The sequence below is a fragment of the Nyctibius grandis genome, chromosome 4 (assembly GCF_013368605.1).
Source record: "Nyctibius grandis isolate bNycGra1 chromosome 4, bNycGra1.pri, whole genome shotgun sequence".
NCBI classification, from domain to species: Eukaryota; Metazoa; Chordata; class Aves; order Nyctibiiformes; family Nyctibiidae; genus Nyctibius; species Nyctibius grandis.
This window is the reverse complement of record NC_090661.1, coordinates 82,539,248-82,553,159: the sequence shown is the minus strand read 5'-3', so window position 1 is coordinate 82,553,159 and position 13,912 is coordinate 82,539,248. Positions and strand designations below refer to the sequence as shown.

At 49.6% G+C, this 13,912-nt stretch overlaps 1 protein-coding gene across 1 annotated transcript in view; it reads right to left on the bottom strand.

Annotated features, from left to right (window-relative positions):
- Positions 1-2,732: 2,732 nt before the first annotated feature.
- Positions 2,733-13,912, bottom strand: part of PDLIM1 (PDZ and LIM domain 1) — a 45,973-nt gene continuing 34,793 nt past the window's right edge. The window contains exons 5-7 of the mRNA XM_068399112.1: positions 8,025-8,179; positions 4,787-4,904; positions 2,733-3,286 (exon numbers count right to left, since the gene is read on the bottom strand). Of these exons, the coding sequence (XP_068255213.1) occupies positions 3,100-3,286; positions 4,787-4,904; positions 8,025-8,179 (460 nt within the window). The 3' untranslated portion in view covers positions 2,733-3,099. The remainder of the gene's footprint in view (positions 3,287-4,786; positions 4,905-8,024; positions 8,180-13,912) is intronic.

Sequence of the window (13,912 nt, the reverse complement as noted above, 5' to 3'; positions counted from 1 at the left end):
AGCTCAGAAGGGAAATGTGCTGCTCTGTCTCACACAAGCCCTCTTTTCCAGCCTGCCGTAGCCCACACCTCATGCTGTGCTCACAGCTTTCCAGGCTGTGGCTGAGCTTGGCACCCTGTGCTTGTGTGGAGGAGGTCGCTGCAAGCCAAGAGGGAGCAGCAGCGCACAACCCCCCCGTCTGCTGCACAAGGAGAAATGAGAGATGTGGCGGTGACAGGGAGAGGCCACAACCAGAAACCCAAGTAATCTGTGTTAAAAATGACAGATTGTGCTTTGTGCTGCGCTGCGCACCTGTGTGAGACAATCCCTCTTTGGCAGGATGCTACCTCACTTACACTGGCACTCTTCAGGTAGGAACTCTTCACGTGTTTCTTACATTATTGTTAACTTCTTGAGCGGGCAGCTCAGTCTGGTTGCAGATGTGACCCCACTTAACCTATTCTGTTAGTGTTGACAAACTCCAGATGCCAACTGTTAAATTTGGAAAGTCAGACTACAGCGAACACTGCGGTTGCCAAATACTTTGTCCTGCATCATAAAAAAAAATGAATACACTCCTTTTTCAGCAAGCTACAGCAGACAGCGATCGAATAAATGCGAATTGCCTCGGCTGGCCTGTTCCCATAGTAGTAAATTGGATCAACACTGGTATCTGCATTAGAAACCTACACCTCCAGAGCTACCCCACAAACCTTTTGTAGTTCCTGGCTCTTGCGTCAAGGCCCGCACAATCAGTGTTTTCCCAGCAGTGCTGCCAGCCTTCACTCCAGGAGCTCGGCCAGGGCGATAAAGCACGTGGCCCTGGACAAAGCGGGGCTTGTCCTCTGTTTGCAGTGGGGGGCTGGGGCTGGGGAAATGCCAAGCACGGGTCAGGCTCTTCCATCCTGACCCCCTGACACAAGCGCAAGCTCGTGAGGTTATCTGGAATGAGCTGCGTTGTGCTGACAGACGTTTGAACAGTATGAAAACATGTAGTGACTTTGCATGCGCTGGAGGGCTCAGCCCATGCGCTGGCGATGAGGTTGCAGCACAGCAGCTGGCCCCAGCGGCCAGGGTTTTCTTCCTGCAAGGCAAGCGCACAGCCACGCATGGTGGGCAGCCAGGAGCCCCCAGCCTTCTGCAAAAGTGGGCAGCAAGGAGTGTGCAGTGCTGGGAGGAGCCATGGCAGGGCCTGAGCACTGATCTGAGATGCAGCCAGAGCAATTTGTTCCTACAGGTTTACTCCTTCAGGCCTGCAGGTCTCTGCCCTCCACCACTGCACTGGCTCTTTGTCCAGTCCAGCCTGCCTGCACCTGCCAGGTGCGGAGAGCCTTTCCCTGGGTAAATGTGCTGTGGAGGGGAGAGAACCCCCATTACCAGCAGTGAGGGGAGATATCACCCCAGCAGACAAAAAAAGCCCCCACTCTCATGGTGAAAAATAAAGCTGCTTGTGGTAGTTATCTGGAGTTTGTGTAGGTGTGTGTGCAGGCATGTGTGGGTGGCACGGAGAAGCCAGGCTTTTCCCAGGGATGAGCTGGATGAGGAGTTTGCTGGTTGAGCTGTGCTATTCTCACTTGCTTGCAACTGCCCATAGAAGGAGCCTGAGGGGATGAGCTAAATTTAGCAGAGTTTGTGAATTGGTTCCCTCCCCAACCTGCCAAAAAGCTGTACAGTTGATCTGGACAGTGGGAGGCTTATAATCTTGGTGACAGGTCAGCTTTATCTCAGATGAAAATTGGGTTTTGGGTTTTATTTTGGGTTTGTTGGGGTTTTGGGTTTGTTTTGGTTTTTTTTTTTTGCAAGGCAGCTGTGCTTCGGTGTGATTCATCATGAAGGTGGAAACACAGGGTGCAGCAGTAAATCATTGCTGAAGACAGACAGGACTTGCCAGGACAAGGACAGGACCCTGCCCCTATCTGTTTCAGATGCACCCACTAACCCCGGGGCGGAGGCAGCCCTGTGCCTACCAGAGAGGACCTGTATGCAGCTACAAACCCTCCTGTTTTCAACCTCTGGCACTTTGTTTTAAAGCAAAGATGAAAACACATCTTAGAAACCATTTGCTTTTACAGCAAAAGGACAGCCAGCAGCTCATTCAGAGGCAGGGGGAGCACAGGGGACTGTCCCAGACATCTGCAGATGGAAACAACTATAGCCATCAGGTCTGCCCTGGGTTAGATGAGGGGGTGTGTGATGGGTGGTGGGCAAGGCCCACCCTCAGCAGCCTGCACCCAGCCCTGAGCCTGGTGCAGGGGGTAGCTGGCATGGAATGGACGGGGCCAGACTGAACAGGGACTACAGCCACTCAAACCTTCCCCTCTTTGCTCCAGGACTCCCTGGTTTCCAGCAAGCATCAAGTAGACATTTTTTTTTCCATAGAGCTCTTTGTGACCATGGGGAACAGAGGGGCACCTGGGTGATGTGGTAATGGGAAACATTGAAGTGCCTGGTCCTGTCATCATGAAGCAGTGCTGGACACAGAGGAGGCAGCTCTTGGCCGCCTTGCACTGGGGAGAGGCCACCAGTGCCAGTTATGGTCTGTGGCTTGGCTGTGCCCACCCAGCCCTTGCTGGGTGCCAGCAGGCAGCTGCTAACAGCAGCTGGGCAGCACGCGAGACCATGTGACTCAGCTTTGTAATTCCTTCCCACTGCTCTGCAGGGTAAACACAGCCATGCACTGGGCACCTCTTCTGCTGCCCCGGGAACCTCGGTCCCGTGCACAGGGATACCAGGAGAAAGCAGACACCTCTGCCTTGTGGATTCACCCTGTTTATTGAATGCAAACAGAAGGCAAATAACTGGGACACAGAAGAGTTGTAATCTGACTTTGGCCTCTGATTTTCCTGTGCAACTGACAGCACAAAAGAGGGGGGGGGAAATCTGTGTATTAAAAAAAAAAAAAAAAACAAAACAGTGAAAGAGGAGACAAAAAAGAGTGACGAACAATTAGTGACATCATCTCATGTGAACAGATGGAGGATTAATAATGGCAAGGAAATTCAAAGCCATGCCTAGCACTCCTCATTGCAAACAAGATTTGGCAGGGGGGCAGGGACGATGCTTTCCAAGGAAAAGCAGCAGAGGAGAAACCATCCACGCTGGCTTTGTGAGCAGCGCGGTTTACTTTGGGAAGACGGTGACGACCTCGTAGCCCTCGGGGGGAATCACCCGCTCCCGCGCGTGCTTCTCGCAGTAGATTTGGTCTTCCACGAAGAAGTGTCCTTTCTGCTTGAGGTTGGTGCCACAGTCGCTGCACACATAGCACTCGGGGTGACGCTGCTTGTCCCGGATCTTCACAAACACCCCTCTGGGGAAGGAACCAGCACCCCTCAGCACCAGGCACCTGCCACCGCCTCCCTCCTCCCCAGCCACTTCCCATCCAGCCCAGACCCACAACAGCGCTGAAGGTGGACAATTTTCCTCTGCTCCTGACAAGCTGAAGTGTAAGCCCTACCTCTGGTCAGGCAGCTCTTAACAGCACTTTTAGAGTCCAACATGTGCTGGCATGGGAGCCCCCCTCTGGAAAGTGTTTCTTAGCACTGGCCTGCCTGTTTCACAGGGTCAGTCCTATCACCTGTGGTAGCAAGATCACTGTGATGGCATCTTTAGCTGATGATAGCTGGAGATAGTGCAACAGCTTTCAAATGCCCTGGATCAAATGGCAAGCGTCAGCTTGGCCATCTGGGTGAGCAAAATCCACATCCAAACCAACCGGATTGCTCGAGGGGGATGAAGGCTGCACAGCCAGCCACTGCCCTTTTGCTAGCAACTGACATGCCAGGTAAGTGTGGGAGAAGCACAGAGACCAGAGCTGGCTCTGTTCTCAGATGCTGCTGCTTGGGGGCTGCAGTGAATGGATCCAGCCAACGTGGGCCAGCTCTTACTGGAAAACTTCACAGCTTAATGCAGCAGATGATGAGGAAAACTACATAGCAACTCGTTAACTACCACCAGCAGCAACACACCAATTTGCCAGGAGTATCATTTTGTTCCAGCAGCAATCTATATTTTCTGTAATTCATTAGTTTTTAGTGCTATTCATAGCCTTGTGCTTTCTCTCCAGATCTACCTAGCTGGTAGAATAATTGTAGGGTTTGCCTCTGATTCATATTTTACAGGGTATGGATTGCCTCTGTAATGATTCTGCTGCTCCTTGGTGCTCCAGGCATGCCAGGACCATGCAATCACAGTGCAGAGGGTCTCAGCAACAATCTGATAGCTTGTGGTGGGCAGCACGGGAGAAACGTGAATTCTTCCATGACGCTGCAGGTGGCTGCCAGCACTTGACTGCTGGAGTCAACTGTTAAGCTAAAACAGGGTTGTAAGGAAGAATTTGTGTTTGAGACACTGAATGGTGAATCAAAGACATAGATTGGGTCCCTCGTGCTGTCACACTTACTTGCCACCAAGGCAAGTCAGCACTCCGTGGGTGGGACTCCAAGACATGAAAAGCATTAAATATACAGACCCTGAATGGAAAGGTCATTTTGTTTCTGGGTACTGTAAACAGATGTCAGGTAGGAAGCAAAACACTGCAGCAACAACTGTCTCAAAGTTTGTCCCACAGGGACTTGCTTTGGTTTCCACTGATATGGATCTGTAGAGGGAAACCCAACTCCTGCCTCACTGTGGGGAACTGCGAAGTTAGCACTATCATCAAAGCTGGTGAGAATAAACGTGCCTTGAGCCAGCTCCTGGATGCACTGAATGTGGGTAGGTGAAGTGCTTCAGGTGCAGTGCCTCAGCCCCTTGGACAGGCATGGGATGTTTGGCTGTGGCCTGCAACCTCAGGGACAGGCTTACTTACACAATGCCAGATCCACACTTCTCGCACATGGGCAGCTTCTGGGCATTCCCGATTGATGAGGCCACCTTTGTGGTGGGGGCTTTGACGCTCCTAAATCCAGATGGTTTGGAAGGGTCTCCTGCGGGGGTGGAAGGAGAGTGCTTCAGAGCATGTGAGAGGTGTGGCTCTAGGCTCTTGCTCCCGAGCAGATGTTCTGCTAGGGAGAGGTGATGTTCTTTAACCCCCATCTCTGAGGCAGGGATTCATGCATGGAAAGGGGTCAGGGATTTAGGGGGGTGTGGGGAGGAGGGAGAGAAGGGACACAGCTGAACCTGGCCCTGGAAACCCAAGGGCCTGCGACTGTGGGCAGTAGAGATACTGTCGCTTCTCATCTTAAAAGCCCATCAGACTTCAGCTGATGTGTCTCGCATGCACAGATGCACAAAGCAAAGCCAAGCCTCAGCCCCAGCCACAGCCTTGGCAGCACTGGAGTCTGTCTGCCATGTCCTGATCACACACTCAGGGTCAAGCTGATTGATTGCCACATCTGGGCTCAGAAAGAGGAGATGGGTGTCCTGGCAGACTAGGGAAGACCAGCAAAGTCCTTTTCCAGTCTGCTGTCTGGTGTATGTTGGGGCTGGCTCCCCCAAGACTCTTGGAAGATTTGGTTAACAAACTCCTTGTTGTAGAATGGCCCTGGGACACCAGGAATGCCCTTGCACTCTCCTGCTGTGTAGCTTGCTCCAGGGACAGTATCTCCCTAGTGCAACCTCTCTGGGGCAGGGATGTCCTGCAGGTCCTTCACAGGAGACATCTGCTGACCTGGATGCCTACAATACAGGATATGAGGCAAGCCTTTAAATATCTGCAGTGAAAAAGGAGCCTCTTACAAAGTGACACCATTGACGTGACTAGTCTTATCTATATGACTTTTGCAAGAGGCTCAACACCAGGCAACAAAGGAAGGAGGGCTGCAGAGACTCCCACGATGTTTCATCAGAAACAGAGGTGGTTGATGGGCAGACCCGTACCACCTCAGACTGGGAGGGACGCTGATTAAACCCTTCTCACTAGTGTCAAGCCAAGAGCACACTGCACCAGTAGTTCCTATTGTAAGGGAAGGACAAACTCTCCAGAGGCACACCTTGGTGACCAGCAAGGTCAGGCACATGTCATGGTCTGGGGCAGCACCACTGACAGAAGAGATGAGGGGAAAAGCTGGGGAACTGCCCCCTGCACCTCCATATCACCCAGCCGAGCGCAGAGAGTGGCCCGAGTGCCACTGCTCACCCGTGGGGCGGATGACACTGCATTGCTTTGCCTCTGGGACAGCCTCAGCCCAGAGGTTTGCAACCAGCTCCGTGCAGAGATGCTGGTCCAGAAGTGCAAGATCCCTAATGGGGTGCTGCAGCCCATGCACCCTCCAAACACAGCAGGAAGCATCTGGCCTCCAACAGTTACTGCAAGTGACCCTTCCTGGGAAGGAAGCAGCAGCAACCACGTTTTCAGGCTCTCCCCTATCACCTCTGCTCACTCCCTTTGCCTCAAACAGCACTTTGCTCACATCAACAACATTGACAGCATGTTTTTAAATCTCTCTAAAGGAACCAGCTTAATCAAATACCCTCAGGAAATATAACGTGTCCTGCCCTGCAAAACACCCTCCACCTAAGAGCACAGGGTCAGGTCTAAACACAGACCAGCCGTGGTGCTTCCACACAGCAGCACCCACACACAGACCCGGTGTCCAGGGCCAGGCTCTCAGCTGGTGTAAGTCAGCACAGCCCATACAGTCAGCAATGCCCCGAGGGACTTGTCCCAGCTGAGGAGACAGTTCCCTGCTGCTACTCACAAGCCATCGCCTGAAGACAGGCTTGGAGAAGCAGCCAACGAACATGCTATTTATCTGCTGTTTATCGCCGCAGACATGATCTGACTCAGCAGCAGTGGTGTTTGAGCCCGGCCCAGCGGCGCGGCAAGCAGGGGCACTGTCTCCTCGGGGACAGACATTCCTTTGGGGCTGCGTAACCTCCCGGCCCTGCTCCGCATGGGTGATTATCAGCTCACGGTGGAGCTAAAGCCTATCCTGGCCTGTGATCGGCCAGGCAAACCTTGTGCCAGAGAATCCCAATAATGCTGCAAATCTTCAAAGAAAGATAAAATAGAGAGGCTTTTGCTTCTTATCTTCTTCAGCACTACTAAGCACAGGGGAGGACCTTGGATGTGTGAGAAGTCCCAGCTACTCCAGTCCCTTCCGTGCAGGAGCTGAACCCTGAAGGGCAAGTTGCAAACACTCAATATTTAAAAGATGCTTTCAAGTAGGTATTTTAACAGCATATTAAAGACTCCAAGATCCTGGTTTGTTTCTTTCTATTGTTTCCTTATTTCCTTCATTTTGCTCTTTCCTTACAGATCCCTCAGACCTACCAGCACTTGGCTGATCTGTTTCCCTTTGTGGCAAATATCTCAGCACCAGGCTTTTGTTGGATGAAATTGAATGTTCCACTGCCAAGCTAATAACACAAAAGACAAAGTCTCAACTGGCCTAAGAGGAAAAAAAATCATTCTTGGAATTCTTTTCCTATTTATTTGTTTATTTTATTTTATTCAAGGGCAGAAGAGAGTACGATTTGGCCCCCACCTAAGTTAATTGGCTTTTTTATCTTTAAGTCTATAGCCCTAAACTGCACCAGTCCAGATGTCAGATCAAGAATGCCGAGCAGAGCAAAGCTGCAGAGATTAAAAGCTATGAACTGCTCACTGTAACCCAGCTTCCATATTTTTACATTCAGCTGCAGAAGTGGATCCTTTTTCTTGTGTAGAGGGATGGGGATCAGAAGCTTTAGGGCTCACTGACAAGCCCCATCTTGTGGTACCATTCAAAGTCTTGAATCTAAGATGGTCTTTAATCAGTGACCATTATCCTAAAGGGGAAAAACTTTGGAAAGTAAAGAAGACTTTTTGCAACTTTTAAAATTCATTCTTCATAACTAAATGCTGTAGGGACTTATTTCTTGAGCACTCACTCAATGAGTAAGCAACAATATGGGCCCACAGACACTGAAACTAATCAAGGAGAGGAAATTTAGGAGTAAAGTTAGTCAAAGGGTCTGTTTCCGTGGAAACCATCTACACACTATCTTGAACAATCACCAGCTAAGGAAGGAAAATCAAGTTTTAGATGTTAAACACCATATACAGCCCAAGGAACGGCAAATGGGAAGAGCACACTCAGATTAGGTGTGCAGTGAGTGCTTACCTTTCTCTTCTGACTCTAAAATCTCTTGCAACACAAGGAAGGAAGCAGATTGTCTGGGTGGCTCATTTGACTCTTGATTCTCCTGGAGCATCTTGTAAACTTCAGATTCTCTGTCTATGACGATGCCGCCTGGGGGCTGGTTATGCGGATCTAAACTGAGGAAGGAACAGAGAACACGCTTGTTAAATGACTGAAAACTAAAGTCAGTCCCTCTAGCAACATCTTCACAATGCATCATATGACTGAAAAATGGAACGTGCAAAACAAATGCACAACAGGACACCATAAAACACGGAGGTGCTGGATGTGCTTGCACAAGACAGCTGCAGCCCGGGTGGGATCAGCACGCTGGGCTATCCGCATATGCCACTGTCAACGGCTTCTTGCCGACCGCCCCTGGCCAGTCCCCAAGTGTTCTCCCTGCTTCGCAATTACTACGTACTCCAGAAAGAAAAACTTTCTGCCCAGGAAATTACTGCTCTGTTAATAGCAAAATAAAGAACTTATGATGGGATGGGAATACCACATGGTAGCTGTGCCATCTATGCATGTTCCTTGCATGTGTAAACTACCTTAGACTGCTACCTTACACTGCTGTGAATCTCAAATTAAGTCAAGTTTATTCCACATCCAGTAGGTACAGGCTAAACTACAGGCTTAAAATGGCAGGAGGATATTCAGAATATCCCTTGGGAAAAGCTTTCCAACAGACAGACACCGAAATACCAGAGATTGCCGTGGACAAGTGAGTGACCTCCATACTAAAGGATTTAAAAAAAGTCTGGACAAATATCTGCTGGGAATGATTTAAATCAATGGTTGAAATTGACCAAATGCTGGGCTAGGGGATGGACTAAAGGACATGGGCGGTTCCTGCCTGCCTTGTATTCTGTGGCTGGAATAAAACATTTCTGGAAAAATTAGACAACTGACAAGTCTCCTCTGACAGCTCAATTACATAATGCAGCCTTATAGATGTAAATGGTCTATTAGGTTTCACCGTCCCTGCACCCTGCGATTGCCTGAAAAGTACATGAACATCCTGAAGTCCAGACTAAATTGCAGAGGGAAATCTTTTTCCTGAGGAGGCAACTGCATACTTTCCATGCCAATGTGCAATTGAGTCATCTGGGAGTTACGCTACATAATAAACTCTTCAAGCATCAGAGGTAAAATAATCATCGCATGTGTTATAAAATGCTATTTCCATAAAAAGAATTTCATAAAATGTTTCCATCTTTAGTAATTTTCAGTGGAGCAGGAAGCACATTAGACTTGCAAGCAGTTGAACCCTTGAAGCCTGAATATCATTTACTGAAGCCTCTCATCCAAAATAAAATAATTATGTGCCTTCTATTACACAGAAAATGTCCTAGGTTATCCCAAATGAATCCATGCTCCACATTACATTCATCTTATGTAAACTCATATACTTCCACCACTCTATCCACCCATAAAAAAATTAGGCAAGAAGCCTGTCATTGCAGTTTGCTTACTAAGAATGTTTCGCTAACGTGCATTCAAAATGGAAAGGCTAAATCGTCTTAAAGAGCACTAGAGTCAAACAAAGCCATCACATATCAACCATGCGTTGTGACAGTGTGCAAAACATACAGATCAGCTCTCCCAGATATGTACCCTATAGATATACTTGCATTTACAAAACTTCCAAAAGACTATTTAAAAAAACCAAATCCTAGAATTTGTACCAGCAGAGTGAAATACCTCAACTTGTCATGGCAGAAGGCTACGCTGCTTCAAGACAAAAAAAAAACGAACACCAAAAAGCACATACATCTTTTGCATGGGCAAGGCCACAGACACAGGAATTGTGCCTGCAGGATAACAAGTCTCCATATGTCGGCTGATTTATGGCACCTCCTGTTACACAGGTACTTTACCTGCAGCAATCACCAGCAACTGGTGTCCTTTTTCATGCACATGAGTTCCTCGATGCAAAAACTTTGTAGAGGACAACCCCGACAACCTCTACCGGATTTCAGACTCACACAACTGTTACTGTATTTCACTGCTTCTGCCATGGGCAACTTGCAACGCTGACTGAATGACACTGGATCACTGAGCTTTGAAAATTGGCAAGATGATAATAAAAAACCACAAAGACACAGCCTGACACGGTGTCTTCAGAAAAGCACAGCTTATTCTTTACTAATGTAATTTCACTGTTTTATGCTAGCACATTTTGTGAAGTTTACAAGGATCTCAAAGCTTGGCTAAAGGAAGGTCCAGTACTTGGAGAACTCACTTTTGCAGTGGAACAATTGCTGATGGCTGGGGCTCCTTTGTGAGCATTATCAGCTGTCCAGACCAGCACAGCCAGCCAGCAGAGTGTGACCGCTCCTGATGCGCACAGTATTGACCACAAGCCATAGCAGTGACTTACAGCAAGTAACTGGACTGAGTAATGAAGCAGGAGTAAATCCACAGCCTCCCGTTATCTCTTGGCTGCTGGCACGCGGCAAAGCTTGGCTGTGTGAGTCCATGGGTGAGGACGCCAACTTTTCTGCTTTGAAGCATGTGGTGCTCAGCCCAGGAGGGGACTATGAGCTGCCAAGGAGCTATGAGATCTGTCTGTGCCCTTTTGCTCTGTCCCATGGAGGCCATGGGACTGACCACCTCCCTAGAACATGTCACACAGTTGCTTGGTCACATAGCTGGGTAACTGCTGAAGGTTCACATCTTCTGAAACAATTCAGCCTTGACTGGAGCCCTCCTGCAAGACGGCTAAACGTGCTTTCTGCTTCACCCGTCTCTATATTGAAGTCCTCCCTGTAAAACCCTGTGGGCCGTCATTTAGAGGCATGGGCTAGCTGGTTCCCAACTGCCACAAAGCAAACACCAAAGAGCACCCAGGCCTTGTGATGATGAGGCTCTCCACAGGACCTGCAGACCTCAGAGCATGTTGAGCATCCTCTGCTCCTACAGGCAAAGAGCAGCAACCTGTGCAAACAAGTGGGCAGGGGTGGGAACACAGACTGGGTCCTCCATGTGCCTCCTGCCTGCCCAGGCTGCTCCAAACTCCTGAGTGTTATCAGCCAAAGATGGAGACCCATGGGGGCCTGCTTCAGCCTGAAATGAAACACGCCCAGTGTGTGCCCATGGCCCAGTCCACAGCCAGTGAAACAAAAGCACAAGGACATGTGCAGCAGCACCTTCCAGTCACAAACAACAGCAGTTGTTTCAGTGCAGGAGAAACACCAGTTTTCAGGATAAAGCACTCTCCTGCCCCCAGCAAATCCATCTGCTGCAGGTGGCTCCTCTCCTCCAGGAAAGCCACCAGCTGCTGTCAAGGCCCTGCTGCATGGGTGCGCAATGGACACACTGACAGGCTGAAATGATGTTTTGGTGCTTCCCGTGCACTGGACACAGACACAATGCAGAGAAAGTTCCTGTGAAGAGTCATGCACTAATGTCAGAAAGGTGAAATGTAAATGCTGTTTCCTTGTGATCGGCCAGTGCCGTGAGCCACAGACAGGGACGAGGCACTCGTGGACACCGAGATGTGGATGAACAGATGCGCCGAGCAGCCGCAGAGGCAACGGGCAGGTTACCTGGGGAAATTGGGGCTAACGGAAGAGATCTGCCCCTGCAGGGAATCCATGATGTTGCTCTGCGAATAGAGCTGCAGGGGAGAATTGAACTGCACGTGCAGCACTTTGAGTCCTGGCACCTCCACTTCCACGGGGCTGTTGGGGCAGACCTGGGCAGCATGCTTCAGCTGCTCGGGCCCCACTCGCACTTGGCTGGGGACAGAGGAGGTGCTGTGCCTCCGCTGCGGCAGCTGGGAGGTTTGCGCCTGCAGAGGGTTATAGACGGAGGCGAAGGGAGCCTGCATCGCGCTCGTCGGCGATGGGCGGCTGCGGGCCCACGCGTTCACATGGGCAGTTTGAGTTGTGGTTGTTTGGGGGTTCATTTGGATTTTACATTGTGGAATTGAGGGAAAAATGCAGAGGAGAAAGAAAGGAAACAAGGAATAAATTAATGAAGGGCTAAACCAAATACTCCAAGCAATACAAGCAGTTGCAGAATCCTGTCTGTTCCTTGTGCTGGAGGAACACACCACTGAATACAGGTCTTTACACTAAAGGCTTCTGACTAACGCTGTGGCTCCAGTCTCACACTCCAGGTGTGTCCACACAAAAACTAAAATGCAGTTTCTCTACTGAGGAGCAAATGCAGGGGTTGTAAAAGCAATGAAGACATGGCAGCAGGGGTTTCGCTATAAACTAGCTACCTGAGCACGCACTCATGGTCCCACTGTCCAGCCAAGGAATGCCACCTTCACTGCTGCCCTTCCCAAAGCTAGCCTGATTGCCCTACAGGGGGCAATCTCACCTTCGATCCCAAAACAGATGTGCTCAGTAGTGGGGCTTCTCCCTGCCCTCCTTGCCTGCTTTGTGACACCAAATCCAGTGGAGATGTTTGCTGGTGCTTCTGTCTGTACCTCAGCCCTGCATTTACATCACACACCCTCTAAGGATGGACCATGGACCAGGTCCCTGTGTCACGTCATCACGTGCAGTGGCAGGATCAGGCTGCCGGGTTCATACACGCTGTGTGTCTGTTAAGTGCAGGATGGGGATGCAGATAAATGCCAGTTAAACCCAGAGCAAGGTCAGCCATGTACAAATAACTCAGCAAAACAGATGGGCAGGAATTTAAAGGCAGCTGCCAGGCTGTGTGAATGGAGAACCTGCGCATCCTGTACACGTGCACTGGGGAGACCACAGTGGGGTTTTAATGGCAGGGTGAGGCCCCTGGGTCTCACTGAATATCGGCAGCAATTAATTTGCTTTTGATGACTCTGTAAACAAGTGTATTTGCATCGAAGGTCTCATCCACAGTCCCCCCAGCATTCCTTTGCAACTTGCTGTGTTTCAACAAGGGAAAGATGAAAGAGATGCCATGTACCCCACACACAGCAGGGCTGGCAATGGACCTTCCTGCTAGGAGGAGCACAGTGAGCCACAGCACTAAAGAAGCCCACCTCTGCTGATCCCTGCAAGAAAAAGGGATCACCCACAAGTTTGCAGCCAAATATACCTGGTTTCCAGCTCTCACCCGGAGGGGACTCCAGACTAGCCCAGAGGTGGTAACTGACTGCAAAACGGTCCCATCAGGTTAATGCAAGATTTCCCTTGTCCTTGCTCTGCCTTTGCTCGCTCAGTCCCTGAATGAGGCTGCTGAGGTCTACCAGAAGCAAATGAGGAACAAACATCTGTCACTTCATCTGCCAGCTGCAGCACTGTAACTCTGCATAGAAGGGCCCACGCTGCAGACGGGGCTGCCAGTGTGAGAAGCCAGTTTCAGTCAGGGGTAAGTTTTCAGGCTTGTGTTAAACCACAGTCTCAGGTCTTTGTGCCTTGAAAAAGCAGAGGCTGAAGTTACTTGTCCCCCTGTTCACAAGTCAGGAATTTAGTGGAGTATAACCTAAAGCACTGGTCTTGCAGCTTATGTTGTAAAAGTGGCCAAAGTCTTCCAGGCAGTTTGGTACTGCTATACAGAGACACAGGGCAGTTAAGTAACTTGACCAACACAGCCAAAAAGATTTCAGAAAGCTCCTGGTTTATTGCTTCCAATGAAAAAAGAGGAACTTTGGACTTCTGGAACAAAGTCATGTCTTTGGTGAAGCTCAGATGCAACCACAAAAATCAACAGGCCCTTGTAAGGTTGGGACCCTTTCCAATCCCATATATAAAATTACTCACACAGGTATGAATGTTTCAGCTACTTTTAAAAACTTCTGTGAAAAACAAGGTTCGATAATAAAAAATAGAAAGATCCAAACTTAGGCAGAGCCTGTCCATGAATCCCAGGCCAGCCAGGAACTGGAATGTGTGTGCTTCCTGCACTAGCTGGTACCCTTC